Raw genomic sequence first — 16768 nt, forward strand, 5'->3', positions numbered from 1 at the left:
CCAATGTCCAACTGCAACTGAACATAGGCTCATGAGAAAAAGGTATTTTGTGCTCATATTCAAAGTGCAATTGGTTTTCCTTCTGTAATTCAATCAGCATTTAAAATTCCACCATTGTTGAAAATATCTAAGTTTAATAGAATATTTTCAATAATGACAAAAGTAGGTTTTGTATGACTATGCTTCCTTCCTTCCTTCCTCCACCATCTCAGAAGTGAGGTATGTCCATGTCAGGTTCCCTCATTTCCCTCTGACCAGGTTGACTCTGCCCTCCTTCTTCTCCGTAGTGCTACCAACTCTCCCTCCATGCAGCATGCTCTGTGCAGCCTCACCTCCTTCCTTCCCTCCCAACTCCTCATGGATTCTACTATTCTCATTCTTTTTTTCTTTCCTTCTAGCTCTTAATGCTTTAAAACTATTCTATAACTGCTAGGAGCTCACAAGGATGAACAGGAATTATCTAGTACTTGATTTATAACTAACTATAGCAATGACTGACACTGACAGTACTGCTGAACAGTTGCAGAAATTACCCATGTTCTTCACCTACCATTCTGAGTTTTCCAATGCTCACAAAACATCAGTGAAAGATGAATGCTGCATGGAATACAAAATTTTCCCTGATTTTTGTTAAATAATCCTTTGCAACATTCACTGTGATTCAACCAGGGAAGTTCTACAAAGTCAAATGCTTACAACTCATTTCTTAGAATCAAGAGACTTACTACCAAGTTTAATTTTGCAAGCTTAACCAATAAAAAAAAATGCACAAGACCATTATCTTTTTAATATGCTGATTTCTCTTAATATTCAACAACATGTCATGTCTTATACATGAGTGATAAGCAAACCTTGTCCTTCCTGGTACCTTACAAACACATAAGGTTTGTAAGGTACCAGGAATTAAGGAATGTGAATACATGAATAATTCAAAAACATTTTTTTTAAAAACTATTGCCTTCAGAACCCTGTTTTTGCAACTTTCATGCAAGTAAATCTTGCTTACAGCTGTGGTTTTCCATTAGTCTAGGAGCAAAGCGTCACATAAGATTATTTTACAGGCCAATATGATGTAATCATCAGAAAATAAACACCAGTTTGGAAGTAATAATACACCAAATCTATGCATAAAACTAAAAAAGTAAGGGAAAAAAGCAAACATACAGCTCCCCATATAATTTAAATATTAGATTATTCTGCTCATATAAACACCATTCTTAAAATATCTCCTGAATAATGTTTTATAAAGAGAAGAAATTCAAACAAAAACATTTGCAACATCAGAAGTAGCTTAAAAAACATGCTTAGAAATGTTTGTGAATGACACTGGGATTTCCCCTAGAGCTCAATAAAAATTTCAAATGCTGTGTTGGAAGTCTGATGGAACCTGTATCTCCTCTCTGCAGCAGAACCTGTAATACAATCTTCCTAAACTGGTTGCTTTCAAAGTAAGTTTCAGTTTTTAAAGAAAGAGATAGCTGATAAAAAGGGCATAGGCAAGTATACCTTCTCCAAAAGGACAATATTCTCTAAAGTTCTGGTTTTCTTAAAAAAATATTACTAATCTGTACACATAAATACACCTGCAATTCATATCTCCACACAAAAGTACTAAACACAAGAAAAACATTTTTACAAGTTCTTCAGGTCTCTCCTCCTTAAGGTAAGTTCAACCCTGCTCAACTATTCCAGGCAGAGGTTCTAGATATACTAGTTTTCTAACCCCTTTTTAGTTCTGAATCTCAAGGTACCATTTAAATTTGTCTACAAAGTATTACTTGCAGCTGTAGCTAATGTTTCATACTTACATCATCCAAAGCTTTAGACTGTGCATAGTTAAAATATGGGAACTCCTTAAAGATACTTCTAAATTGGGTTGCTTGATAGCATTAAGGAAAGTAAAACAATTGAGTGAAAATTATAAAATTTATTTTAGAAATTTAAGTGCATCTCTTTCTTGTAATTTAAATGCAAACTTAAAACATATGCAACAATCTTTTACTGATACAGGCTTGTAAAAAATTATCAAAAAGTAACCTATTCAATGATTTAGTAGCTTTATTTAGATTCTTGGTGTGACATATATTCCACTTCACAAAAAAAACCCACTACCTATTTAAGAGGTCTTAGGATTACACCAATAATCAAGAATCTCATCCCTGGCACAGGCTTCATGGAATGGCATACAATTATGAAATGCGAAACTGCAAGGGACAAAAGCTTTATTCTATACTGTAAAGCAGATACAAGAGCAAGCAGAGCACTGCTGTTAGCATATCTAAAGTGTCAATGGTCACATTATATTTGTATTATAACACAACCTAAATAGCATAATATTGTATGGCCAGTCATAACAACAGCAAAGAAATTCACCTAAAATCTATTAGTGCTGACAGTGGTTTTAAAAATATTTTCAATTGCTAATATTGTGTATTCTTCAGGCAACAATATTCTTATCTAAAATACAGGTAAGAGGAAAAGAGAATATTGTTACATTACAAATCCAAATGAGTGAGTTGAAACTTGTCTGGACTTGCACTGAAGCCACACAAGCAGACTAACTGTAACCACCTGATCAGGCTGAGGCGGTACACACGGTCAGGCATAACAGTAACAAGTACAGTGAACTGCTGAGGCCTCAGACTGATGTTACATTAACAGACTAAATAAAGAGAAAAAGAAAAAGGAGTAAAACAAGAAAGAGAAGTAGTTACACATAAACACTAAAATATGAGTAAAGATAAGCAAGTAATATTAGACTAAAGAAAATATGGATTGTTAAAAAAAAAACTTCTCTAGAATTCCCTCTCCAAATAAATAATCTATTTTCAAAATGCAGAAGACCATCTGTAATTGGCAAATTCAGAACAACTGAGTTATTACTCATTTTGGAAAGTATTACACGTCTTAAAGCTATTCACATTAATTTAAGTTGCCTAAATTTAGGCATTTCCTCTTCCTGATATTTAACCTACCATTTGAGAGGTTACTAGAAACAAAATATTGAAAAGACAGTGTACAAAAAGCAAAAAAAATATTAATATTGACAGAAATAGATGTTATGTTAATTTTGTTATGGATTCAAGGCAGAGCCAAGAAGAAGGAAAATTATTGTAAAATCTGCTTAAAGAATGGAAATACACTGTATACACTAAATATAGACCTATAAGGAATATGTGAAGTTTATTTTCTCCCGAGAAAATGGGACAAAAAGTAATACTCAGTTTTCCTAATAAGACTAAATAATAATTCACTTTTCCTTCATTTAAGGTGTATAAGAATATGTGTGTGTTTGCACATAAAATCTTGCCTGAAATATCTATTATGCAAACTAAAAACTTCACATTTTAAAAATAGTTTTGAGAATTTGAATGTTTGAAATAAGAATACATTTGCTTAGCAATGAATTATCTATTAGTTGTCCCATTTTCATTTTAGCTTTGGACGTCCAAAGGGTAAACACCTATTTGTCATTTGATTCCCAGCATTACGTTATAAATCAAAACTACTACAGCAAAATGCATGAGTACCTATGGCTACAAATTAAGTGTTGTAATTTTGTAAATGTGAAAGTATTGTAATAAAATCAGTAAATCAGACACAGCAAATACAAGGATACGTATTTCTGTAACACTCCTCAAAATTTCCAGTTTTCTTCCTGTAGTTCCTAAAGAAATAAAAGTAGTAAATTTATAAAACCAGGTATGTTTTCAACCAATCACCATAAAAAATATGTTCCTGACCCCAAGCTATGTGTTCTGTGGGGAAGCTGCAAGGCTATAGCAAAGTCCAGGTGATATAGAAGGAGCTGACAGGCTAGGACAGGGAGGTCACAAGCTCATAATTTGAAAGGACCATCTTGGTGGCCCTTTGCTGAACTCACTCCAGTTTAAATATGTCTTGCTTTGAGCCTCTGGTACAGTACCACTCGATGTAGTATCTAGAAGTGGTCTCCAAAGTGCCAAGAAGGGGATAATCACTTCCCTCAACTTCCTGGCTGTCAACAAAGCCCAGGATGGTGTCAGCCTTCATTGCTGCTGGGACACACTGCTTGCTCACGTTCAGAGAGCTGTTCACCAGACCCCAGGCACTTCTGCAGAGCTGCCCCCAGTCAGTCCAGCCCAGGGGAACCCCAGGGGTTCCTCCTTCCCTGGGGCAGGACCTTGCATTAATTCCTGCTGAATTTCATGTGAACCCTGGCAGCCCCCTCCTCCAGGATCCCCGTGCAGTACTCCATTTGTGGCAGGCATGTGGGCAGAGTGTGACCCATTAACAACCACCACTCTCTGAGCCTAACCATCCGATCATTTTTCTACCCATGCAGTTGTCCATCCATTCCTAATGTCCTACACTGGATAAAAGAGTGTTATGGAAGACACTGTTTCTCAACCATTCTATGATTCCATGAAAAGCCTTGCTGAAGGCAGAGTAAGTGACATCCACTGCTCTTCCCTCATCCACAAATGTAGTCACTGTTGCTCAGAAGCTAATCATACAGGAATCATGTTTTCATTCCTGACCAGCCTTCAAATCCCATCCTAAGCCACAGCTCTGCCTTACAATTTTCTGCTAGAACTATTTTTCTGTTCCATGTTTCTGTGCCAGTTAGCCAGGTACAGAAGGCACATTCCACAGATGCAACGAGTCCCTGTCCCATAAAGCTTAAATCTAGAAATAAACCACGTGTCCAAAAACTATTAAAAACAAAAAATAATTTCTAAAACAAGTATTTTATCATTCATCAAAATTCTCACCACTTTCCTCCATTTTTCAGCATTTTCCTATTTAAAATCTATTTCTACAGATGTATGAGCCACATCACAAATCACAAATCATATTTTCAATTTCTGGTTTCAAATGAAGACAAGACTACTTACCACATGAAGAGACAAGGCTGCTCTTTCTCAAATTGTTTAGGGGACTGATTTGAAGTGACATTTTAAAAAAGGTTTACAAGACTTTGCACTTTTGAAAATGTGACTCTTCTTCATAAACTGTTTACCCAGCTCATACTAAACAACAGTGCAATTAAGTTTCACAGAATGGCAATATCTTCTATCAGGTTTAGCAAATTATCTCACCTTGAGCGGGTGGGAAAATGTTCCTCACTCTACCTCAGATCATGGATATCAATTTTTATGATATACAAAAGACAGACAGTGGGCTATTTTTCTTGAAATAGAGTAATAATAATTACCTGTCATATCCAGAATCTCTGAAGCATTAGAAAATGATTTCATTTTAATTCCATTTTGAGATGCAATGTCCCCATCATTTAGCCTATGCAGAGTAAAATCTGAATCCTTAGTTATTGGAGCATGATGATTATTTCTCCATAACCCTTCTTGCCTCGCTTTTTCCATGCCTTCACTTGTATGTAAGTAAGTATCAATTTCTTTCACATCAATAGAACGATCTTTAAATTCTGTATTTTTGTACATACAACCAGACATTTTAAATAAGCTGCAAAAGATCCAGGACTTCCATTAATTTGTTGCAGTGTTACACAGTTTCTCTAATATTTGAAAAATAGGTATGCTTATATTATAAGCACAACTAGTAAGATACAATCATAAGAAAAGTATCTAATGTCATTTGAGCTGACACTCTTCTAGGTGAAGAACTCCTTTCAAGATACATTTTAACTTCACTTTCATTCCAGGAAGAACCTGAAAGAATAAACTGCCTGTCTAGGCGGGCTCTGAATCCCAACAGCAGATTAACTGTCAATCTCTGCATAACTAAAATCAGTAGAGAAACAGAGGTTCTGAAGAATGAGAAGAGTTGGGCATAGAAGAGGAGTTGATCTTTAAAACCTCTCATCCCAGGCAGCGCTGAAATCAAGCTGTGAACTGCTCAAGGTATTCCTGGCTGGCTGACCTCTGCTCTGAAGAGCAAATGATCTTAGCCTTCTTGCTTGTTACCATGTGGTTTAAGAACTCAAAACAGTATTTTGAAAAACCTTTGTTACCTAACAATTTCTTCAAAATTAAAGCAACAAACCTCATCCTTACTTTTCTCATAAAAGAGGCTGAACTTAGGACACATTTAATTACAGCACTAAAATATTGCCAAAAAGAAACATCTTTTTTGCTTACATTGAAAAGACTTAGCATCTGAAGCCCTGTTAAAGTACCTTCAACTGAAGGATCCAAAACTGCCTTTAACAAATGTATCTAATGTATAGCTAAAATAATAATATGATTCTGATAATAGCAATAATATATAATGTTGTACATATAATAATTGTATAATAATTATACATAATGATAATTTATAATAATATATAAATAATAATAATGATAGTAATATAATTCTTGATAAATTATCACATTTGACTAGACATGTACCTTTTTCTTAATGTGGAATGCACACTCTCATCATCACTGTTTTCTGGAAAATTACTTAATATTTTGTTTTGTGAAAAATTTGCACCAGGATGCTGAGAAACCCTTATTCTTGTTTTAGATTTATCTTCATCAGGAGAGAGAAACGATGAAACCATGTTCAGACTTTCATGCTGAAAACTAATTTTCTCTCTTTCTCCTAAACTTAATTGGAGCACTTCTTTTTCAGAGGCTATGCCAAAATGAGCAGGTGCTGGTGATTTCTCATTTACTTCCTCACTGTTACTCTTACATTGTTGTATAAACTTCTGGTGCTTTCTCCCTCCTAGAAAAACATCAGTTTATTATAATTTATACTAATATTCATATTCCTATTATTAGTAGTTTTATTAAAGATCTTCCACACTGAATAAGCCCAATTCACATATATTATATGAGCTGATATCTCCATCTTATTGCAAGAACTTCAGTGTATGACTCATGCTGATGAATGCAATGCATCTGTTGTCAATTTAAAGTTTGAAAAAATGGGTCACCTTCTATGCTTCCTACACAAAGTAATGGAGCAAAACTATTCCTCAGAACTACAAACTAGTTTGTAAGACAGAAACTCTTCACCCTGTCCCAAAATAAAGACTGTGGTTTAAAAAAATTATACAGTGACCAAGCTTAAAGTTCCTACTACAAACAACTGTGAGATAAACCCTGTGATATTAACAGTCAAAATCTGTAATGATGTCAGTGACAGGCTGGTTTCATATTCAACTTGCTTAATTATCACATTTTGCAGGGTTAGTTCACAGTAGGATGGGTGTCCTGATCTGGCTGACCATACAAACATTGCTGTCAGCAAAAGGAAGGCAAGACCAGAAATAAGGAATTGAATGCAATAAGATTACAGAACAGCTCTATTCTGCAGCCTATTAATTTCAGTCTTATCCATTTAGAAACTTAAAATCACAATGGCCTGTTTGTGACATAACCCCAACAGTCCTAATTCTACAAACACCAGAAAGCTTATTTGAATGGGTAGTTCTTAATGGAATTGCTCTTGCACAAAGTAGAAAAAAACCCTTTTGTCTTAACAATACAATTCCTGAAAAAAAAAGTCATAAATCAGCACAGCAGCTAAGAAATGCAGACATCTAGTGGGCAGAGATAAAGCAACCGAACTCTTTATAATAAATTTCCTTAAGGTCATCCTGAATGTCTAGGTGGAAGGAATGCTCCATTTAGCAGCAATCAATGGCCAGACTCAAATTTGGCCTCTTGAATAGCATTTTGAAAAAAGCCCCAAAAGGGAAGAAGAAAGTTACGTTCATATAAACTCTCTGGTCCTTGGGTGAGAGACAGGTCATCAGATCCATGTCTTGCATTATGCTCATACAGCTGCTTCCCACTGTGTTATGATTCTTCGTGGAACAATGTGGAGTAGCTGAAATTTTGATCATACTTCTTACCTTGCCCTCTGTGTAGCCTGTATATGCCTAAAGAGGACTGCTAATACTCCAAACATATGTAAGACCATCACTCTCAACTAATATACATGCTTTGTCTATATTTGCATAGCTAGAATATTTCATATTTCACAGCATTAAAAGAGAGAGAAGGAATCATCCGTCATGCTAATTATTTGTTAAACCATTCAAAATGAATGTCAAATATTATGGTTCAGTGGGACTTGGCAGTGTTAGGTTTACAGTTGGACTTGATGACCTTAAAGTTTTTTTCCAACTGAAATGATTCTATTCTGTAATATTTTACCCGTATGAGTGTTGGCTGTATTTCTTTCCAGTTCCCTCTGTAAGTCCTCTGCAGCTGGAATTTCAGCAATAGCTGGAGCAGGTGCAATAGACCAAATCTTAGGCTCTTCATTTTCTAGATACCTATTTTAAACACAAAAATGTAAGGTAGAAGTCTTCTTTAAGCACCCTCCACAACATCCAGCTCAAAATCAGTAATCATAAATAACCTACTGTTTCTCTTGCTAAAAGGTATTCTTATTTTTTTAATTTGTGTGTTCACAGAAAATTTAAGGGGCAAAACTTCTGCTAACACGTATTTCTAATAGCCCTAAGATACACCTGCATCATTCAAACTCCATTGTGCTTGCAAACACATTTCAAAGTATGGCTTAGAAACCTGGAAATTTCTAGCCCCACATTTCTATTGGTGGATAAAAAAGGGAGTTAAAAAATTTCTGCTGTAAAATGATTCAGAGTGTGGAAAAACTTAAAAAACAATTATATATATATTTAACAATAAAGATTTACCTTTGTCTTGTATCTGGTCTTTCATAAAATAAATTATCCAATGAAAAGACCATGTCTGCAGAGTTGAACATTTTTAGATCAGATGTGAAGTATCTTAATCTGCAAAAGGCAGCAGAAGGAACTGTGAAACTGAAATTACTGGAATTGAACCTGTATAAGCAATAAAGGACTTATAAGTGACAATACTTAATTTCTAGATTTTTTTCCTTTTGCAGCTCTTAACTGCATCCTTAATTCTTCTTCAAACAGAGAATACTTTTCCTGATAAAATTTGGTTCCTGTTACTTATGATCAAAAAACCCTATAGGACAGCACTTTAAACAACCTTTACGTTACCGTATCATATCAAGAGGGAAAAAATGGGTAAGAATGAAGATCCAGATAAAGCTGGATATTCAGTTTCTAAGAATAATGTTAAGATTCTTTTATACAACTGCAGTCTATGTATCTAGAAAAACCCCAATGATTACTTTCATTTACAAGCAAATCAGATTTATTTTTTTTTAACCTACATACAAATTGCTTACCTGGATTGGGTAACTGGAATATGGACCCAACTCTTTAACAGGTTTGTTCTGAAACATCAGGACCAGAGACAGTATGTAAATTATTCATCATATACACCACTTTTAAAAATACTCCTGTTAATTTAAATGTTTTCCATTTAGCACCAATCTAGGCATTAGACATGTTTTCTTTATGTGTTGTGTTGGTAAGTTTCATAGCTCTTAATTTTGCTTAAAGACAACTTTAAAAAGCAAAGATCTCACTAAAAGAATACCACAGAAAGGATTTTATGAGTCAAAAATCTTAGATACACTGAAACAAATGGCAAAATACCAAATCAACTTCAACAGAGTTTATAAAACTCAATAAAGGTCAAATGTGGTGATAAAATAACAAAACAAAGCTAACTTATTTCCTAGAGATAAACCAAAGGTGACACTTCTTTTGTTCTCTAGCATCTCATTAGTAACATTAAAAATAAATAAATATATGGTTTAGAGTGCTTTGCAAATAGGAGTCAGGTTTACTTATTTACTGTATAGTCAGCTGTGAATCAAAAATGTTAAAAATATTTTTCTTCCACAGAAGCTACAAAACTTCAAATATTCCAAATAAATGTTTCAAATTTAAAACAGAAAACATTTCACAATACTGGCAGAATATAGAGCATGTAATCAAAACTAACTGTCTGTGAACAGTGAAAAGACAGGTTTTAGAACTTCAAACAAGAAATCCATCAATGCCCCTTTTACACCACTTCTCAGAGTAGGTCTACAACACCACTTCTTCCAATTTCTGCCACTCCCCCACCACCAGGTTCTGCCACTTTTCCCTTCACACTAATAAATCTAGAATTTAGAAATCACACTATATATAACATATATATATATAAATATAACAAAGCTGGTTAATTTTGCCATCATGCTTTCACGTGCTTTTAATGTCAGTAATGCAAAGCAGGAGTTCTCAGCTTTGGGTATCAGTGTGGCAGCAGAAAGCATCTGTCAGGAGTACTATCAAGTTGTTACTATTCAAGTAGTAATTATCTATGTTAAGTGCTTATCCAGCTGAATAACCACCTCTCCATCAGCTCCAAGGAGCTGCCAACACTGCACACCAGCATGAAATGGTTTCCATACTTCAGGTGAGGAACTGTCAATCTATGATTATGCAACTTGTATTTAAGTAAATATGGATTTACAATTCCCATCCCTGAGCAGTCTTTGTTATACACAGTTTAACCTCCCAGGCCTTCAGGCCCCTGCTTTCTATATGCCACTTATTCTTTGACTGGCTCCATTAAGTCCAGTTGCTTGATAAAGTAAATAACAATAGGAGATGACATGGTTATTCTAAAAGACCAGAAAACCATGACACAACACTCCTTTATGTGGTCCTGCATTCATCCACCTGCTTGCTGGCCGTTGGGTGGGCTGTCCCCCTCAAAATCCCCAACCAAGAAATATTGAAAAGTCTCTCAGACTTTTAAAGGAAGAAAAAAATAATTGTAAAAATAGGACAAAACATGTCACCAAGATGAAAAGGAATCAAAGGGTCTTTTCCATACTCTCAATGCTGTTTGATAGCACAAGGGAAATGCATGTTAAAGATGGCAGAATGAGGGAGATGAGTAGGTGCTTGCTGGAGCAGTTCAGACCACTAATTCACACTTACAAAGACATGTTTATCACGTCCTGTAAGCAAAGATGTCTCATGTATCTGCTTTAAGAAACAGCTTACTACAGACTTACGACAGACTTACTACAAACGCTGCAGGCCACAAGGGGGTTTGCTTAGTTTTGAAGCCCCTTTGCTCTTCACTTCCCTCCTAAAACCAAACCCTTTCCTCAGACCTCAGCATTTTACTCAGTGGCCCCTCCAGGGACCTCAAAATGAAGGTTGCAACCTTCAGGGGTGCCGACCCAAACAGCAACTGCTGGCTCCCAGCTGTGACCCAGGTGCCTGAAGGGGCTGAGGGTGCACACACCCCCACCCACACACCCCCCCACCCCTTACAGCACTCCTTTCCTACTCATGCGAGCCCCTAAGGCTCCGCTGGCAGCCGGGCTCCCTCACTCGTCCTCCTCCCACGACTGTGGAAGTAGAACCCGAAGCGCCGCTCCCACCTGCCCAAGAGCGCTTCCCGCCACCAGCGAGCAAAATGGCGGCAACGGCGGGGCCGAGGGGCGGCGCCACCAGCGCCCCTCAGCCGGGCCGGCCCAGCCGGCGGGAATGGAGGCCGGCGCTCGGCGACAGCTGCCGTGGCGCTGAGGTGCGGCCTGGCCTCACACCTGACAGAGCACCCACAGTCACGGATCCTGGCTCCAGTGGGAATCCAAGGGGCAACCTTCTCTGTAAAAAAATGGAATGTGGAGGGGTTCCACTGGTGCCAGATCTAGAACTTGTCCAAACATGGATTTGTTGGGAATTACTGTTCTCTGTTGAAAAGTCTTCACTCACATTTACCCCGCTACAAATCAGGAAAGGTGCCCGATTCCTGCACTACATAACTCAGTTATCAAAGGGTTCCTACAGGATGAAATAAATACACTGAAAATATCGATCCTTATAAATTTTCTAGTGGATTTCTGAAAATCATATTTTTTTTTTCTTCTTGCTGAACCACAGCAACAAAGCCATCTCTATTTATATGAACTGAAACAGTATCATGTAAAGGATTTGTAAAATGCAGTAGTAGGTTGCCATTTTTTTCCCCACAAAGACTGCAACTTATGATTCTGGACTTGCCATTAGAGCATAGCTTTTGAACTAGTAAATTGAAAATAAATCGCAGAACTGTCTCAGAAAAACTAAATTTTAAGCTGGTTCAAAGCTTCATGCCATTCAACAAATACTATAGAGGCAGCTACTGTAAATATGTATTTCTTCATACATAAATAGATGAAAAGGAGACAGAAGATTTTCTCAAATGTTGATTGATTTTAACATAAATAATTTTTATTTAATCAACTTTTTTGTTTTTCTTTCTTGAAAATACTGATTAATTTTTAACTTTCCATTTCAAATTCTTAGACATTGTATATTTCCATAATGTCAGTGTGTTCTCTCACACGATGCAAGCCTAGGTCAGTTAAAACCATAAAGTAAAGGTTATGCTTGTTTTTACAATTCTGTGTATGTAAGGTCTCTCCTTTATTATTCTTACCTTAAAAAGACTGGCATCAGAAATGTGTCAAATTACAAAATTCCAAAATTTACACCACATGTTTAGACGCTTTCATCCACCTCCCCATCTAATTACTGGGCAGACAGCCAAGGGTAAGAAGCCTTCATTCCTACTTCCAACATGACAGGATCTTGGCCAGCACAGACTAACAAAAGATTTTACGATAAAGAGCTTAGAATACAATTGCTAATGAACCCATTGTCTGAAATTAAATTCCAAAGCCACCAATATTATTCAGTAATTTGAATAAAAGTGAGGAAATGTTTGTGCTTATAAGCATACAATAAGCATTCATTTTTTGCTTACAATGAATTCTGAAACCAGAAGGCATTTTTACTTCTTACTATTAGAGAATGCCTTCTTCGATTCTGGCCTCAGGCAAGTTTCCATCTTAGTTCACAACATCTGCTTTTAGCTGACCAGACTTTAATGTTTAAAGCCATAATACAAACAGTTCATTTTTTAAAGCTATTTTTTTCTTCAAATCCTTTCCCTAGGTGACATTGCCTTCAACACACACACAAATCACATAAAATATATAGCAAAGCAGTCTCTCAGCTGCTCTGAGACAGTTTAATTTTTGATTTTCCCCAAGCCTAACATCTGATCTGCCATATGTTTTGAGTCTTTCCAGCTCGTGGAGATCACATACTAAGTCATAAACCTGCATGTTCTGGAGCAATGCAACTAGAAAATCACGAACACCAGACATTGGTCAGTGATCCATATGATAACAGAATAATACTCACACTTACTAAATACAAAGCTGTTAGAAGATTCAGTTTTCTCCAGAACTTACAAATTGAACATATCATCTACAAACAAATTAAATGCAGAAAAGTATCAAGATGTAAGTGGGATGACAGTGGTCGGTGTCTTCTCTCAGTTTCCTTTGTTTGGCTTCATCCACAATTTCAGAGACGTGGCAAAACCATTGGTTTCTAAAAACCTGGTAACAGAAATCACTATGAAATTATAGAAGGTCTTAAAAACACAGATAACCCCTGAACTGTATGAGTTTTACCATATACTTGAGAGGGTTGCAGTGATTCCTTTAATAAAGAAATTGTAAAATTCAATAATTTAAAAAATATTTGCAGCTGTAAGCTTTCCCAGTCACAGCTGGGAAATAAAAACACAGGTTGCTTAGACAAGAAAAAGAAAAGGGGAGTTTCTTCCATTTTATCCCGTTGGCCAGCATTTACAAATGGGGGCCTGATGCTGCACCACCCTTGCACAAACTTAAAACAGGTGAATAACTTGATTTGTGGCAGCTGAAATTACTCATGTGTATAAGTGTTTGCAAGATTGGGTCTTAAGAGAGCTAAACACAGCTCCCATGGGGGCCTGGCAATACTGCTCTGCGTGTCTGCCGGAGGGGATCTCCCAGACCTGATACAAGGCACTGCTCCCCAGGGCTGCAGCAAGCAGCCTGCTCTTGCTGTGCCCTAACGTATGCTTTCCTAGGAAGTTAAGCTCTTGAACTTTGATTTTTATGTGGCTAAAGCAAAGTGTTTTTAATGTGGGTTTTGTTGGTTTTTGGTTTTTTTTGATGGTGAAGTGGGGAAAATGTTCTTTTCTGTAGTTTTTTACCTTTGTTTCCTTTTTCAATTTCTTACCCGTACATTTTTTTCTTTTAAGAGATGAACTCCTCCCACTGAACCCCTCAAGCACAGACTGACCACCAAGGACTATTTTCATTATGTATAATATTAGCCTCTTGCTCCAGGTTAACAAAATGAGCACATGCCAAATTTACAACTCCATCCTGAATAAATCTCATCGTGTATAAAAAAAATATATTTGTGTCATACTAGAGGCATTAGCAATTTTGCACATAGACAAAGGAGATAATATATTATTGAGTGTAGATTTTACAGTTCACGTAGCTGATACTTAATTCTTGTATGTTTAAACCATAGGCTCAGTTGATAAAATGAGACATATGCAGAAGGAAAGAAAATGAGATTAATGCTGTTGTGATAACTGCTCCTTTGGAGTGTACCTCACAGGAGGCAAGTCATTACTGCTTCCCTTAAAAGCAAAACATAAAGTATCTGTCACTGTTACAGTGTCCATGGAATCTGCTTTTGTGTAAATGACAAGTAAACCTGAAAGTTATTTCTGGAACTACTGTTTTGGAAAATAACTCAGCTGTTTTCATCATGTCAGTTCCAACAATGTAATTTTTTAAAGGTAGGAAGGGAATGGGTATTTGTCCACATTCAAGGGACAGAAGAAAATTTGTGAGTTTTCAAAATACAGGTCTGATATAAGATGAATTTTTAGAATATATTTTGTTTCACACACAGCATTTGCATTCACCAAGAGAGTTTATATCTGTTGAAATGTTGGGTGGTTTGTTTTTTTTTTATTTTGGCAGACAATGGTTTAAAGAGCAGTTGAGAAGTACAGAGATCTTGATTCTTTGCGTAACACTACGGCCACTTAACTTCTGCATGTCTGATTCTTCCTCAAGGGAATTTATTTTCTTGATTTTGTGTCCATTACATTTTTTGTCAAGTAAAAAAAAAAAAAAAAAGCAGCAAATATTTTAGCTATTGTCCTCTTTGAAATGCTCGTCCAAAGATTTCTAGAAAAGCTCATCTTCCTCACTTCCTTTCTTCCTTCCCTGGTCCCATCCTAATTACAAAATTCATGTTGATTAAGATGGAATAAAGCAACTCAGCCACATAAACAGTGTTTAAAGCAGCAGTGTGGTTCACACATGAAGTGAATGGGGTCCAGCCAATGTGGTTAATGGCTTGATGTAGTCAGGGCTAAGGCACATATGTATACTAGAGATAATTGTGATAATTTTAAACTGTCTTTCTTAGGATGACAGCCTGCTTACTCAGTTATTTCTAATAATCTTCTCTACTGTAGCTATGCTGTGCATTTTAAGTTAAACAGCAACAATATGCCAATTAAATTTCTGTAGACTATATGATCTGAATACCCTACAGATCCTTAGCTTTTTCAAAGTAGGTCCATGTATACAGATTTTGTTTGATCTCTGGTTCATGTCAACCTGGTTTTGAAACATACCGTAACTAGAAAATGTTTCTTTATGATATGTTAGTTATCAGGAATGTGAAAGAGGGGGGTGTGGGGGTAAAAAGTTTACTCTATCAGGAAACTAATAGAGGGGAAAAAAGTTCATGCAGTGATTTTTCTTCAGAAACGAAATTTATTCTCCTTGTGGTAAGGTAGAAAGCGTACATTCCTCACAGTTTGTATTTTCTCCCATACTTACCTATTCTAACTTTTATGATCATAAAGAACATTGCCTTGAGCCTTAGGATCTTAAATAATGTGATGCTTGATAATATAATAGTATTTATTGATTGCATCATAAAAAGGTTAAGTGCAGAACTGTCTCCTGTACACAGCTAACAAAGCGTGGTCTAATCCTGAGTGGAGCTTTAGGATGTTGTTGCATTGCAAGTAATAAACAACAGGAAGTACAAGTCCAGCAGTATTACATACCCTTGCAGATGACAGAAGGGACATAAGCCAACCCTCCTGACTCCGTATCAGATACCAGGAAAATGTGTTTGTGTTTTACAGCACTTGGACCATATCGATCTAGGATCTTAACATGATGTGGGCCTTTGAAAGGTGTGAGGAAACTGTACTGTTGTATCATTCTTGGGTGTACTGGAATGTCAACATCTTGTTGCATCTACCAGTATCTAATAATAGAACAAGAGGAAATGGCCTCAGGTTGCACCAGGGGAGGTTTAGATTGGATATTACAAAAAAATTCTTCACTGAAAGGGGTGTTGAGCATTGGAACAGGCTGCCCATGGAAGTGGTTGAGTCACCATCCCTGGAGGTGTTTAAAAGACATATAGATGTGGTGCTTGGGGACATGGTTTAGTGGTGAACTTGGCAGTGCTGGGTTAACAGTTGGACTTGATGTTCTTAAAGGTCCTTTCCAACCTCAATGATTCTATGATCAAAGTATCTATTATGCCGAGTACTTCATCATAGTTCTTGGGTTCACTAACCTTCACTTACAGATCTATGAAATTTTATTGCACAAGTCCTGAAGGCATTTGAACAGAATATTTTTCCAATTTAACCAAATTTGTATCTCTAAACTTCAGCAGTGTTATATTTTTGGACTGAAAATCCTTGTGAAAAAAGCATAATTTAAAACTTGAAAACAGTGAGTGTCTTACAATCTGCAATGCAAAACTTGTACAGATGCATAGCTTTCAGCTGGGACAAAAAGTTGGGACTTGAGGCAATTGTACCAGTTGCTACATATCTTCTGAAAACAAAACCCAAAACAAAACAGAAGGTTACATGAGAAGCAGCAGAATAGAAAGCCTGAGTACACTCACATTTAAGAAGTTGTCCATCACCAGGTAGGTTTGTTCCAAGCAAACTGTGGACTCCACATTGCAGAGCATGTCAGGAGTAGGTATTGTGTTGGATTGCACATG

The 16768-nt window shown here is 36.5% G+C and overlaps 1 protein-coding gene across 1 annotated transcript in view; it reads right to left on the bottom strand.

Moving 5' to 3' along the window:
• HFM1 (helicase for meiosis 1) overlaps window positions 1-16768 on the bottom strand; it is a 63328-nt gene that overhangs the window by 28972 nt on the left and 17588 nt on the right. Inside the window, exons 2-8 of the mRNA XM_037404805.1 lie at window positions 9148-9195; window positions 8621-8719; window positions 8112-8233; window positions 6351-6672; window positions 5198-5463; window positions 3620-3667; window positions 1809-1879 (exon numbers count right to left, since the gene is read on the bottom strand). Of these exons, the coding sequence (XP_037260702.1) occupies window positions 1809-1879; window positions 3620-3667; window positions 5198-5463; window positions 6351-6672; window positions 8112-8233; window positions 8621-8691 (900 nt within the window). The 5' untranslated portion in view covers window positions 8692-8719; window positions 9148-9195. The remainder of the gene's footprint in view (window positions 1-1808; window positions 1880-3619; window positions 3668-5197; window positions 5464-6350; window positions 6673-8111; window positions 8234-8620; window positions 8720-9147; window positions 9196-16768) is intronic.

This window comes from Falco rusticolus, chromosome 11 (genome assembly GCF_015220075.1).
Source record: "Falco rusticolus isolate bFalRus1 chromosome 11, bFalRus1.pri, whole genome shotgun sequence".
Classification (NCBI taxonomy): Eukaryota; Metazoa; Chordata; class Aves; order Falconiformes; family Falconidae; genus Falco; species Falco rusticolus.